General features: G+C 36.3%; 1 protein-coding gene across 2 annotated transcripts in view; it reads left to right on the top strand.

Annotated features, from left to right (window-relative positions):
- The window catches only part of LOC124301162 (ankyrin repeat domain-containing protein 12), a 46,919-nt gene that overhangs the window by 10,279 nt on the left and 22,451 nt on the right, over positions 1–14,189 (top strand). For both annotated transcript variants that reach the window (XM_046755902.1, XM_046755903.1), the window contains one exon: positions 14,026–14,168. In XM_046755902.1, coding sequence (XP_046611858.1) covers positions 14,026–14,168 — 143 coding nt within the window. The remainder of the gene's footprint in view (positions 1–14,025; positions 14,169–14,189) is intronic.

The following is a 14,189-nucleotide window of genomic DNA, read 5'->3' as shown; positions in this document are numbered from 1 at the left end:
TCCCCAGCAATGTTATATGCCTTAATGACGATGATCACGAGCCTAATAACATACGTTTCATGTGATAAAAATTAATCACAGTCAATTTTGAACGATGCGAGCTAAAATGTCAACAATTTGAGAAAAATTATTGCAGTTAAAGCGTTCAAAATAATTGAACTCTGGGTTTTTCTTATCGCTTTCTAATGTTTCGGGGTTATTTTATTCACCGTAGATTATTTGTACTGATCGCCTTAGAAATATTTGACAAATAATTAATTCTAGGTTCAATGGAAACAGATTTGCGTAAATATGGCATATTATTTCATACGCGGTCTATCATCATTGACGCAAATAATATTGTTGGAGATTTTTAAAGAATTTTCTTTCTCTCTTCCTAACTTTTGATTCAACTGTAAGGCCGATTCATACTTCGTTGAACGTGGTTTCAAAGTTGAACAGCATCGATTTGAATTATCTTCAACGTCAATGCCACTTTTTCACAAAGATTATACATACAAACAAAGGATTTGTTAACGTTGCCAAATATGGTGACCAAATATGATAAAAACGGTGCTTCTTTAATTTAATCGAATGTCATTTGATTCAACAAAACCTTGACCAAAAGAAGAATTCGCATTTGGAACCATCAAAGCACTTGTTTCGCCATCCTTGGTTAATATAATATTTTTTTTACTATTCTTACTTTTCTATCCAAGCATTCTCTCCGTCACGATATGTGAGGGTTTCCCTCCGGATTTTCATTATCTGAAAAAACCACCAAAATCCTGGCCTGTGCGTTCTGTTGGGGGGAATTTTAAATCATCTTTGTAAGATTCGTTCGACAAGATCCATGAAAAGTGGGACATGTCTAGCATTACCCGTATTTTCAAATTTTCTCTTCGACTTATACTATGGATTGACATATTTACGTAGGTATAATATGTGACTTCAAGTGTTAATGTCGATACCACCGATTGTGAGTCAGGATAGCAATAATGTTGTTGCTAAGATGAAAGCTTGCTTCACTTTCGCGTATGAAAAAAGAAAAAAATCGATCCCATTCGTCGTTATATGATAGTGCAATGGTTAACCCTTTGAACCATAGCGGTAAGTATTCTTACCACCTATTTTACGTCAATTTTTTGTATATTTAGAAAACTTTTCAATATATGTCTTTGCTGTTTTATATTATTTTTCACAGTACAATAGTAACAGGTTTTCAATACTCGAGAGTAATTATTGCGATATAATGTAAATTATTATTATTAGAAAAAAATTGATTGGGAAAAATCGTGAAAGTTGAAGGAGTAATTCATTTCCGAGAACGTCGCACGTCCTAACTTATACATATTTTACATAATTTATAAGTTCTTGGGGTCGCTGATTACGAAACTGAAATTAGATTTTGAAAATTCAATATGCTGAATCCGATTAGCGACCCCGAAAACTCCTACATAGAGTTTTTTGAACGTATTCGATCAAATTTCAAATTTTCGTCTACCATATTGGATCCAACGTCGTGAAATTTTGGGTTGAATATAAATGTCAGGAAAGAGAAATAACAATCGAAGTGCCACAACGTGTTTCTTCACAATTTCCAAAAAATGTGAAAATCAAATAAAAGCACGATCCTCCGTATAAAATAGAACGCTCAACTGATCACAGATTCTTTCTTTTGACCAAGCAAACTTTTAAAGGGGTGAACTATTTTTTGCTAGAACACCCTAATGCCTATACTTTAATATTTGCTATACGTTAATCAATTTGGAGAAGGTAAAAAAATCATTCTTCCCGAAAGTTTTTTTTAACCATTTAACGAAAAATTCGTAGCTCAGGTTTGCCGCAAAAAATGGCGAACGCCTTAACCCTAGGACCCTACACTTCTGTACGAAACCAAACGCTGCTAACGGACTGTTTGTCGTAGAAGGGTTTTATTCTTTTCATTCGAACACTGAAAGACTGAAGAATAGAATAGTATGTGCGAGAAAAACCTAATATGAATTTTTCACTGTGAAAAATTCGATTTAACGAAGTAAGAAAAATGATTTTAGCACGCCGTAAGAATTATGTAGGGTTAGAGGTACCCGTGTGTAGGTTCCTAGGATTAAAGAGGGCGTTTCGTAAGATCTGTAAGAGTAAATCTCGGTGAAAAATATTTTGGAGACGTATTTATTTCTACGATTTTGAAAATATGTGAACATAACACTTATGAGCAAATCCATGTTGCTAAAATTATGTTTGTTGCAACTTTGTGCTGATAGTGATTATCTGAAAAATGTATAAGTCATCTAACAAATATGTTCTACAATATTCATACACAACTATAGAAGATGGTAAAATTTCTATCACTTTTTAATGTTGTTTATTTCAATTCATGAATCCGCATAGATCATTGGAAATAGGTTTTTCTTTTTAATTTTTATGTGACAACCTCATTTAGCTGACAAACAGAAGTTTGAACATAAGAAAAACTAAAAAGGATTAAAATTAAAAACAACCATTCGAATTTAGTATAAATTTATACCGAAGAGGAGTTCATACTCGATTTGGAAAAAAAAATACAACCACCGTATTTAACGCATCATATAAAATGATTCTATTTAATTTGGAAAAATATTCCATACATTCAACTACAATGATTGAATTTATCCTAAAAAAAAAAAAAAAAAAATCAAACGTTCTTGGAACTTATCTGGTAGGTATATAAAACTAACGAGTCACGATTAACGATTAATAAAACAGGAAACCGTTAAGTTTATGTTAAACAGGTAAAGTATAGGGTAAAAAAGATATTAATTTAAATTAAAGTAACGTTTGTTTAACGATATCAGATCAATGTGAAAATTTGTTAGACTTTAAGAAATTTTAGTCAGTTGAAATGAACTTTTTATCGAATAATAATGTGTCAAACAATAAATATTCGAAAAATCGTCGTCGTGTATTTGTAATCAATCCGGGCGCCAGGTGCAGTCTGCAAAGCCGTCACTGCCGAGCAGTCGTCAGGCGAAAGAGGGATGAACGTTGGGGCGGAATGGGGGCGGGGGTGGGGGTGGGGGTGGTGGGCACCTGTACGTACCTGTTCGCAGTCGCCAGTTCCGGGGGGTTCCCCATGCCAGCCAGCCAGCCATCCCCAGCTCTTCCCCCACTCACTAAAATCCAGAGAGAGAAGACAACTGAATTCGGTAAAGTTTCGATAAAGAATTCGGAATGGTCGTTTGAGCGGTATACTGAAGCGAGTAGCGTTTAAAGAGAACGGCTTCGTATTTTCAATTCAGTTTAAGGACGAATCGTCCTAACCGTTTGAATCAAAAGTTAGGAAGAGCGAAAAGAAAAAACCGTTTTAAACTCCTCCAGCGGTGTTGTTTACGCCAATAGCAGTGAAGACCAACGGAACAACATCCCTGCTATGTGATAGTAATTAATCTGAGGAAATTCGAAAAACACAGGCACAGATATCAACTATTTTAGAAAATGTTTTACAAATTGAACGTTCGCGATTATTGTACTCGGGCGTTTTTTTTTTTTTTTTCTATCCGATTCTAATGTTCTCTTGGGCTCATTTTTCCTCGTTGCTCGGCCAGAAACTTGAACATCTGTTGTACCGTACTTGCAAAAATCAATTTTCATCCACAATGAAGATGATTCTTAGCAACTTTTTTTAGCTAGTCTGCACATACAAATCTTTGTGGCACAGAAATTGAGTCCGAAAAATTTAAAATCGCGCCTAAAACAGCAGTCTTATTATTTTAAACGATATAATTGTCATACCGTATACCAAATTTATGAATCTTAGCTTGTGTTGGTTGAATTTTCTCAAATTCGTTTTTATCACATAGTGCGGATATTGTTTTATCTGTGTTTACTATTTCTGGCAAAAATAACGTTACTGGAGATATTTTGAAATTTTTTCTCCCTCATTAACTTCCGATTCATTTTCACTGAGTGTAAAAAATATCCAGTGAAAATTAATTTCAAATATCTCAGCTTCGAATAAACCTAGCGAGATTTTATTTTTTTAAATTAAAGTTCATACAATTTCGCATAAAATAGTTGTATTATGAAACTAATTAAGTTGAACTAAATAAATAAAAATGAACGTTGAAGAAGTTCAATCTTTACAGTCTGCTCTAAGAGCAAAAGATTTTTGGAGGGGGGGTTTTAACCCTCATTGGCTGTCGGGGGTTAAGATTTCGCTCTTCACCCTTACACTTCGAACACATGCGTGCGGCTGCGATGTTCCACGTTTAAGAAAAGAAAGACTTACGTATGGGTTGTTCCGTGTCAACTCCGTAAAAGAATGACCGTAGAATTTTCCTTTATTTCCACAGGAATCTTTCGTTCGATAATACAACCTCTGAAAACCTCCTGAAAACTTGAGTTTTTTTTTTTTTTCTTACAATTCTCGTTTTCAGTTTATGAATTCTCAAATCGATTTTTGACCAGAACTTTCATTGTTTAATTACAGGTTCTTGAAAGATCAAGTTATATTTTACAAAAGTAAAACGTCTGTTTTTCTTCGTATTGGAACCATAGCTGAGTCCAAAGTACTGAACAAACAAACAAATAAACAGGGATAAGAAAGCGAGTTGATAAAAACGTGGTAAAAATACATACGCAGACATGAACTGTTCAGATTGGAATGTATTTTAGGTAAACAATTTCTATGAAATTGTTAGCCTCCACACGTTATAGCTTATTTCAAACACGAAGATGAAAATTACCTGTTGTTTTTTTAATCAATCGATACTCTCGATTAATGAAAAGACCACTTCTAACTCCCAGGAGTTAAAAGTGGTATTTTCTGTACTCCGCGCATGTGCATTCGCAGAGTCACTCTACGGTCATAGAAACGGGTACTTTGTCTACGGAAAACACGAATGAAAAAACGCGTGAAACACGATCGCGTTATATGAAATCCTTTACCCACACAATTGGAATCGTGGTTGTATAAGTGCTGCTCATCGTCAGTCGCCGCAGGGTTTATCTGCATTCCACGCGCAGTCTGTCTGGTCAAAGTACGACGTGACGAGGTTAACAAGCTCATCTTTATTAGACGCATAACAAGTCTCCTGCGCAGACTTGAAATCCTGAGAAACCGTAAACCAAAATTGTTTCAAATTCCATGTATGAAATCTGGAGACCGATTAAAACAGATCCACGTCAACCAGCCCTCACCGAAAAAAAACCCCAAGTTGGGTGTAAATTCGTACCCCCAACTCATAGATAATGCTGATTTCCCATAAGAAAAAAGTTAGGGGTACGAATTTACACCCAACTTGGGGTTTCTTTCCGTGAGGGAGCCATTGCATTTAATCACTAAATCGATAAGTTAATCTAGAATAAGTATTATTTACTCATTCAAAGGGCATTTTGCCATCGATTAATAATTATTGGAAATATTTGTTAATTATCGCCCGAAGAAAATCTGCACCAGTATTCGATCAGTAAACACCCCGATTTTTTGCCTTCGCGAGAAATGAGAAAACTGCGATCACCACCTAGCTGGAGGAATATTCAAAACATTCTTAAAATCTAGCAGGAATGCTCTATGTCAGATAAAAACGATCCTGGAACATTTTTCATTTATTTATATCGAGACGATACGGTGAAACTTATTGTTAGCATATCGAGTATCCAATTGTGAATGCGTGGATTTGTCTGCTTCTTAATTGTGCTGGCTGGCCACCTCAAACACGGCTTATGGTGGTTATGTAGGTAATGTAAATTTCGTTATCAATTTAAGTTAACCAGATTTAAAATGATTAATGTAGCGACTCAGAGAGTCTTAGCAAAGTTTTGTCGCTAACTGACTGATTACTGATTACTGCTTCAAGTCGTCGTAACTATCATACATAGTACTAAAGTTCCAAACCAAAGTTCGGATGTTCGGAAAGTGACGTCACCATTAATTTTTTTTCTCTTCACGTCATCGATCTGTAGTAATTCAAAATCAGCTAACAGAATTCCTCAGTCTGGAAACGACCGCGCAGTAGAGCGGACGTGTGAGAATCGGGCTCCGCAGATTTCGAGTACCGCGTTCTCTACTTCCTGGATCCTGCGCTCCGGGTCCGCTTCCTGGTGCAACTCGAGTTCCAGGACAAGCGCTCCGTAATTTCGGCGCTCCAGGTCCGCTACCTGGTGACTTTTGACCTTCCGGACTAATTTTCAAGTTTACAAATTTGATTATTGAAAACGTCACGTCTTGTAGTATCAAACCAATACGCATGGTTCAGATAACATTTTGAATCGGAAAAAAAAATCGAACGACCAGGATCAACAAATTGCAATTGGTGAGTGGTTGGCATAGCATACATAGGAATACATGACAATAACATCGTTCAATTAGAGCTAAAATTGCTGTGCGTAGTGTTTGATATCTGTCAGCACTTAGCTGATTGTTCTGTGTTACTTTTTGACGAAATTTCTTGTTATAAAATCACAATACGTTATACTTACATGCATGTGTAAACGTAATTTGTAGCATTGTATAGAAAAATTCTTACGGGCAGATTCGGTTTGCGTCACACGCACAAAGACAGTGTTCATTCTGTGTACTGTGAAGCAAATACCAGAATTTTTTGGGGAGTCCATCGTGCCCCGGTCTCCCCTACAACTATGTCATATCGTAAAACACTGACAACTGGTAAGCGAGCGCACGAGCACAAAAACCTGTTACACTAGGCATCCGACCCCGAGCAAGCTTCAGCGAGCGAGTGTTTTAAATCTAGTATAATTTTAATTCCCTATTAGACGTGGGAGATTTTGGCATCTCATGCCCCGTTTTCAGTAAGTTAGATCCCCTGCTTTATGGGGAAAAAATGTCGCGGTATGATCTTACCGACCAGTATAATTCAATTACTTTGCGCATGCGTAGTCTGTCGAAGTTTCACCGTTTCTTCTCAAAGACTTCAGTTCATACCTGGTATACAATTATATTGTTACTGTTTAAAGAATCAGAAATATATATTATATAGTTATAATCCTTGAATAAATGAACAAGTATTATAATTTGTTCTTTATGTTTTTCATTGTATTCTTTCGCAATCATGACGCTTTGAAATTCACTGATGTATTTAGGCTTTTCGTGTGCTGTTACACTGGACAAACTGCGTTTTTCATATCTTCTGCTTCTGTGTAATGTTTTACTGCATTTTCAACTATAATTATTTTATTTGTTATAATATATCACAGCATTTTTTAGGTTGCAAAGTATTCACATACCAATTACATCCATATACTTGAAAATTTCGAGGCATTGCTACATGGTCTTTCGAAGTTTTTTCAAAATCACATTGTGCCACGCTGCCAAAAATGAAACTTGCGACTTATTATTGCTTTATCATAAAAAATTCGGGGCTTTTTTTATTGCCAGAAGAACTAGAGTAATTATTTGGGAACAATACAAAAAAGTTTCGACTCTCGGCTTAGCCACAATTTTACAAAAATTGATTCGATTATTTTTAATATCATTCGGAAAAATTTTCCGTTTCTTAATATTCTCTGTATACACCGTTATTTACATTTTCAAATAGACGTGAAGAGTATTCACTGCATCGTTCATAAATCGTCAACAAACAGCTCGTGTGGTAAAAAAAAAGTAATTAAGTTTTCGCAAACTGAAGTAAAAAAAGTTACATCGGATTTCGTACAGAATTAGATTTTCTCCCGGAATGACGAGATAATTCCTAAATTCGCAATAAAAGAATTAATTATTCTTAACGTTTACCCTACAGAAATAGTCTTTCAGTTAGGTAGATTTTGAGGTACACGGGATTAAAAATAGTGTAGCAAAAATTCAGGATTTTGTTTTTAATATAGCTGAGAGAAACAGAAATTTTCAGTTCAATCAAACTTTTTCCCAGATACCTGCACTCAACTCTCTGATACTGGAACTTTGGATCGTAATAAAAGTCAATAAAAAAAAAATTGTTAGCGTATACAATAGGAATGTAACATTTACATGAATTCTTTGTGACACTTATTCGCGCTTCTTTTGAACCTTCGGACTTTAACGTGAGTTTCCCCTGTACCTTTGATATATTCTTCACAATAGTACTGTGCTTACAGTACATATATGCATACATATATTGCTCGATTTGAATGCCCTATACATTTATTCCTACAGTCGTGCCTTGGGCGGGAAGAGAGACAATGTTTGGGAACCGCCCGGCTTAAAGCTGACCTGCGATTCTCTTTCCGACGTTGAAGCGTATGGGCAATTCTATGTACAATGGGACTAACCAAAACCCTGACCTTCTCAACGTTGGTTTAAACTTTATAACATTTTTATTAATTAAAAAGAAAATTTTTGCCGATAAGAGTATGCATGATTTTTTTGTTAATTTTATTCAATGCCGTTTTTAGACGTTAGCAGCCGGTTTGAAATTTACGTGATATCAGAGATTTAATTATAAGTATAACTCAAATATTATAGATAATACGAAAAAAAAAGTTAGATATTAAAAAATAATTTCAGTTTTCAGCGAATTTCAAAGTTGCGGTACGCGAAAAAAAAAAATGGAGGTCCCTGAGAATGGTTCATAAGTTTGAAAACTCTTTAATTCCTTCGATTTGTCGAAAATTATACGGTTTTTTACCGTTTGACATTTCAGGGAATACAGTTCCTATGCTAGTGTAAAAAACGCGTAGGTAGATGTCATTATAGGGCTGGATTTATTGTTAGTTTGGAAGCTGCAAATTTTTTTCTTCCACACTTTAGTGCAAAAATTATAAATAACATAATGTATGTGTACGTGAAATAAAAATTATACTATATTTTCATAAATTTCCATCTATATTTTAGAACTATTTCACATGCGATTCGACGACAATACAATACATGTCAGATTTCATGAAAATTACGAAACAAAAAACTCGGCTTTCAAATTAAATCTGGCCGCATAGTGGAATTCATACATATTTTTTGATACCAACAGACGAGTATTCTCCAAAACTTTGAGTGAAAATAAACGTTTGCTTTACGACAAATCGAATAAACTAGGGTTTATAAAGTTATTTACGTAAATATTCAGATACCTAAAAATTATATTATTATATTATATATTTTCTTGCATGTTAACGATTTAAAATTCTGAAAAATTGTGTAACTTTCTTAAGATCAAAATTTTTCGCATGATTTATAATCTTCGAAATATACTTACAATTGAAATTCATAATTTTTCAATATTATCGCATATAATGTCATGTCAGCTGCTAATCCCCATATGTCTTCGAATAAAAATATACAAGTTATCATGCATCTTAGCAACTAAAAAACATAATTTACAAAGTTTGAACCGGTTTTGAGAGGGTTTGGTCAAGTCAATTATACGTGGAATCTCCCATATATATACTCGTATTTTTACGGCTTATCGATTCACAGAATTCCGTACTGAATTGGTGGATACCTATGACTTAAACTGGTGTTTTGGATCATCAAGTCAAATATTCCCACCAATCTTTTAGAACAGGAATGTAAAGACTTGGAACGTTCTCGGCATGGCATCGTTATACTGTTCGAATTCCAATCTTTCTCAGTTCCTCCAAAAATAAATATATACATATGCGGATTATGCATCTGGGATTACAATTTAGGAATTTCGATTTTATGTAACCAAGAGCCTCAAAAACTCCCGGCGTTCTTGTCCGGCGTATTTTATCTAGGATGAATGAATGGCCGAAGCGTTGAAACTGAAATATATAAAAGTGGCAGTCACGACTCGCATAAGAGATAACTCGTGACGAAATCAATCCATTTTAAGCATACGACCTCGTTCGTTAAAAAAATTGCCCCTCCTTTGTCTCGGTTCAGTCGGCGACGCTACGATCAAGTGAACCATTCTAAATTAACTTCAATAAATGAAATAAACACAGATTCTTCGGTGACATTTATAAGAGCTACAATTTTTCATAAAATTGGCGTGTGATTATTAGGGTCGACCTTAAAAAAGTCATTCTTGAAAAACAAGTCTGTTACTAGACCATGTCCGAATTTCTAGTATATGTTATACACCGTTTTCTTGTTATCAAAAACAAAAGACCATAATTACCAAAGAGAAAAATTAGCTGATTGTGAGTGGTGTTACGACATCGTCAATCTCACATTTTCTCCATTTATAGGCGACCAAATTGAACGAGTGTACTTCTTATTCCACAATTCGAACGTCATAAAAATAATAACTTTGCACCCTCGTGTGGCTACTCACAATTTCACTCACACTATCGCAATGACAGACCGAAACGAGAGAGAAAACTGAACATGAAGATTCGTTTGATTAAATTGAGATAGATGGTACCTAATTACGCGAAGGTGTGAGCTAAAATTTTATAATTCAAATATTCAAAACGATTAAACTCAAGTGTGTTTGAGCCGATTCTCATGTTTTTGGGCTCATTTCGTTCGCCATAGACCTTTCCAGAATGGATAAAAATGGGCTTGGATAATGACGATGCGAAAAATGTTCGTCAACTATTACATACGCGCGTTATAACGTACATATCATAATATAAAACTTTCTGAATGTCTTTCAGACAATTTGTAGAAATCGAGTCGGCAAACAAAACGAGTCCGAAAACATTTAAATCCTATCAAAAACACGAAAGTTCAGTCATTTTAATCGTTGTAATTAAATAAACCCTCTTCTCAAGGAGTTGATATCTTAGCTTGTGTTATTCGAATTTACTCAGAATCATATCTATCAAATAGTCGGAATTTTGTTTCACTTGTGATTACTATCATTAGGACAAAACACGTTGCTAAAGGGGATTTTTTTAGTGGTTCGTTCAGTTTTCCTAACTTTTGATTCAGAGGATCCGGCCAATCCATCCTTAATTAAACTGAACAAGATGTTTTGAAGAACGCCCGAATGCAACGAAGCTGATTGTAAGACTCAGAGCGTCTCATAGCTATAAACGCCTCGCACGGTTCATCCACCATAACTTTTAGCCTAAATTAATGGTTTGTTTTTGCTTCACTAGCTCCCATACTCAGTCTTCCGTTGCAGTCCTGACAAGCCCCAGAGAAGGCTCGCATATGACGGCAAAATTATTTTACATGGAGTCGCGTCAAGTCATTTGAAGTAATCTTGAATTCGCACGAAACGAAGCACTTAAAATTACGCAAAGTTGATTTCTGCTAGTTTACACTGCCGTCGTGTTCATTCAATCCATGTGTAAACGTTGTATCTACAAAAACGGTGAAAATACCTCCATTGATCTTGATTGATACTTCAATTCATCTATCTAATAAACTAATGTAGATCCCGTTTTGAAACTTTGAGTGTCAAAATTTTAAATTTTAGAAACATAGACAAAATTATTGGGCTTCATAAAAAAGGTGTTCTACTTTGCTCCGGGATCCGAGTACTTCAAGGGCTTCCCATTTTACCCCGATATTCCTAAGAATACTTATTCATTTGTTTATTTAGGTGGCATAAAACAAGAAAAGCGCATCACATAATGGGGAAAGTCAGGGAAAATGGGCCTCGTACCGATTCAAAAAGCGTATCAATTACAATTGTAATTTATGATTGATTCGAAAAAGAATATCAGCTACAATCGTATTTTCTAATTTAAATGTAATTAATTACAACAAGTAATTGGATGCTGTCCAACACTGGACACGATCATAATTCGAGACCGCACCCTTTGCGACAATTCACGATTCGAACCCCCGTTCGAGAGTTATTGAACAAATGTTATTGATTCGAGGAAGAGAGAACCGGGGCGTTGCATGCGGTGCCCAATATTTTATCTCGTACTCGAATCCGAACCAACCCTGCACTCACTTGACTTTTATCAACAACAGTATCGAGATAGAGTCTACATGCGATATTCATATGACTATATACGGGAGTCTCTGGTGAGGATGTCGACACATCGCGCAACTTTTCTTTCGCAGCATTTTTCCGTTATGCACGGCTCATGTAAAAGTTAGGCATGTGTGACGCTAGTGGTGACCGGGTGGCTCGTAGTCGGCCTTTTCAACAGAGTCTCCCGTTATATTATAGATATTCGTATATATTATCCATAGAACAAGGGTAGTATTGTTCTTTTATTCACGACTCAACTGTAATGTTAACTTTTTTTGGCCTGAAAAGCATCATAAAAGTAGCATGTTATTCGCTCATCACTTCCCCCCCCCCCCCCCCCCCCAATCTTTTCTTTCACGTCCGCGGGAAATATGATGTCGTGTTCCTCGCAAATTATTTTTTAATTTTTTTTTTTTTTCCTCTTTTTCTTTGTGTATTGAACGCCGGGGGAGGGGATGAAAATTCAAAAAGTTGGGAAAGCTGGAGATATAAACATAGCTGATTCAAAATTACGGCATATCTGTGGCGCCTGACTCTGTTCGAAAGGATCGTGTTGTGCATCTTTTTCTAAGCATCGACTATTTTTGCATTTGCAATATTACGACTCTGTGAAAGCTCGGCTCGATCGTCCCTCTTCTTTCTTGACAACAGAATGCGAGGAACGTGTTTTTTTTTTCCTACAACTGTGTGGGAAATTGGACTTTCGGAATATGCGGAGCGTGCGTAAAGTGCCCCATTTCCGAACAGTGCGATAAAAGGACCACGACGAAATGTTATATTTTGCACACAAGGGCTTTTTTGGCACACGCGTCAGTCGAGTAATCAATTTTATTCGTCGTGTCATTACGGGCGCACTTTCTCGATCGAAATTTTTTTATAATTTCTATAGAACTGATACATTAATTTAAAAAATTATATCTTTTGAGTCTGTAATTTTTCTTACATATATTTTAAGTCGCCAAATATGATAAAAACATCTTACATGATCTTATTATTTTTTATTGGGTTATATTTGCAGCCAAATGGAAATCATTTGGGAAATTTTAATCGGCTAGCGTGCACAATTCCAATTCACTAGAACGTCCGAAAAAAGTATCCTTACCAAAAGTATGACCATAGCCGTAGTACAGACCACGATTGTTTTCTTTAAGCAACAATAAACAAAACAGTGAACCTCCAAAGTTCGTGGTCTTGGAACTAGAATTTTTTTCGTAAAAACCGTACAAAAATTGAGGAATAAAGTAACCAATCTTTTTTATTTTGATCCACACCGGAACCATAGTCATACTTTTTCGGAGGATATTTTTTTCAGACATTCCAGCGCGCCGCAATCGTGCACGCCAGTGGATCATAATTTTCCAAGTAACTTCCGCCAGGCTGTAAAAAAACTCCTTTATAAATTCATTTTAGAAATGATGTAAAAATATTTTCACGTACTTGAAGACTTGGAATGTACATCAGAAAAGTTCCAGACTCAAAAAAAATTTTTTTTTTTTTTGTAGTCAATTTATCAGTTTCATAAAAATTATGAAAATTCTCGACCGAGAAAATATAATGTCCCCTTAAGCGTAAGTTATCTAACCCCAATTTTATCCGCTATCAGTGGCACCTTCGTACCTTCTCAAATCAAACCTTTCTCACAAGTGCTGGGAAGCAGCTTGTATCACGTGCGGATGGGCGATAACCGACTCGTGATTACAGCGCTCGCCTTGGCTCATGCTATGTTCACACTGGTACTCGTATCGCCGACTCGGGCTCGATTTGCGTGTACGCGGCGCTCGCTTTCGCAGCTCAAGCTCCAAACTTCACACTCATCGAAAATCGCCTACTTTTCGCACTGGTAACCTAATATACTTGTAGTCCAATATCTCAATAAGAACGCTACCCCAATTTCAGGCTCGCGCATTTTCCCTACTCCGACTCGTCCCTGAAGCTCCAATTATCGCTTGCGAACTTCTCAATAAAAGAACACCCGGCCTACGAGAAAATAAAAAGAGCGAAAGTTCGTGAGCGAGAAACGCGCGCGTTGTGGAGGTTCTCGAATCCGTGGAAAAACTCTTCCCCGTGGGGGATTTGGCGTTCCTATTGAGAGGTCGGACTGTAAGCTTTTCCCCTAATAGAAAATTTTTCGAATTGTCCATATTATGAGTAGATACCGGACGGGGAGAAGATCTGTTTCCACTCCAAAGACGATACTTACGTTATTCCCATTTTTTTTTTTTTTTTCACGCAGGGTGGAGTCCGCTACACGAGGCCTGCAACCACGGGTGGTTGGGCACAGCGCGGATTCTTATCGAAGCCGGTGCTTCTGTTAACGCTCTTGGACTCGATGACGACACTCCGCTTCACGACGCCGCAGTCAACGGTCACCAAGAGGTAAACTATACGAATCGACAG

Source organism: Neodiprion virginianus, chromosome 3 (genome assembly GCF_021901495.1).
Source record: "Neodiprion virginianus isolate iyNeoVirg1 chromosome 3, iyNeoVirg1.1, whole genome shotgun sequence".
NCBI classification, from domain to species: Eukaryota; Metazoa; Arthropoda; class Insecta; order Hymenoptera; family Diprionidae; genus Neodiprion; species Neodiprion virginianus.
This window is presented reverse-complemented; position numbering and strand designations above follow the sequence as displayed.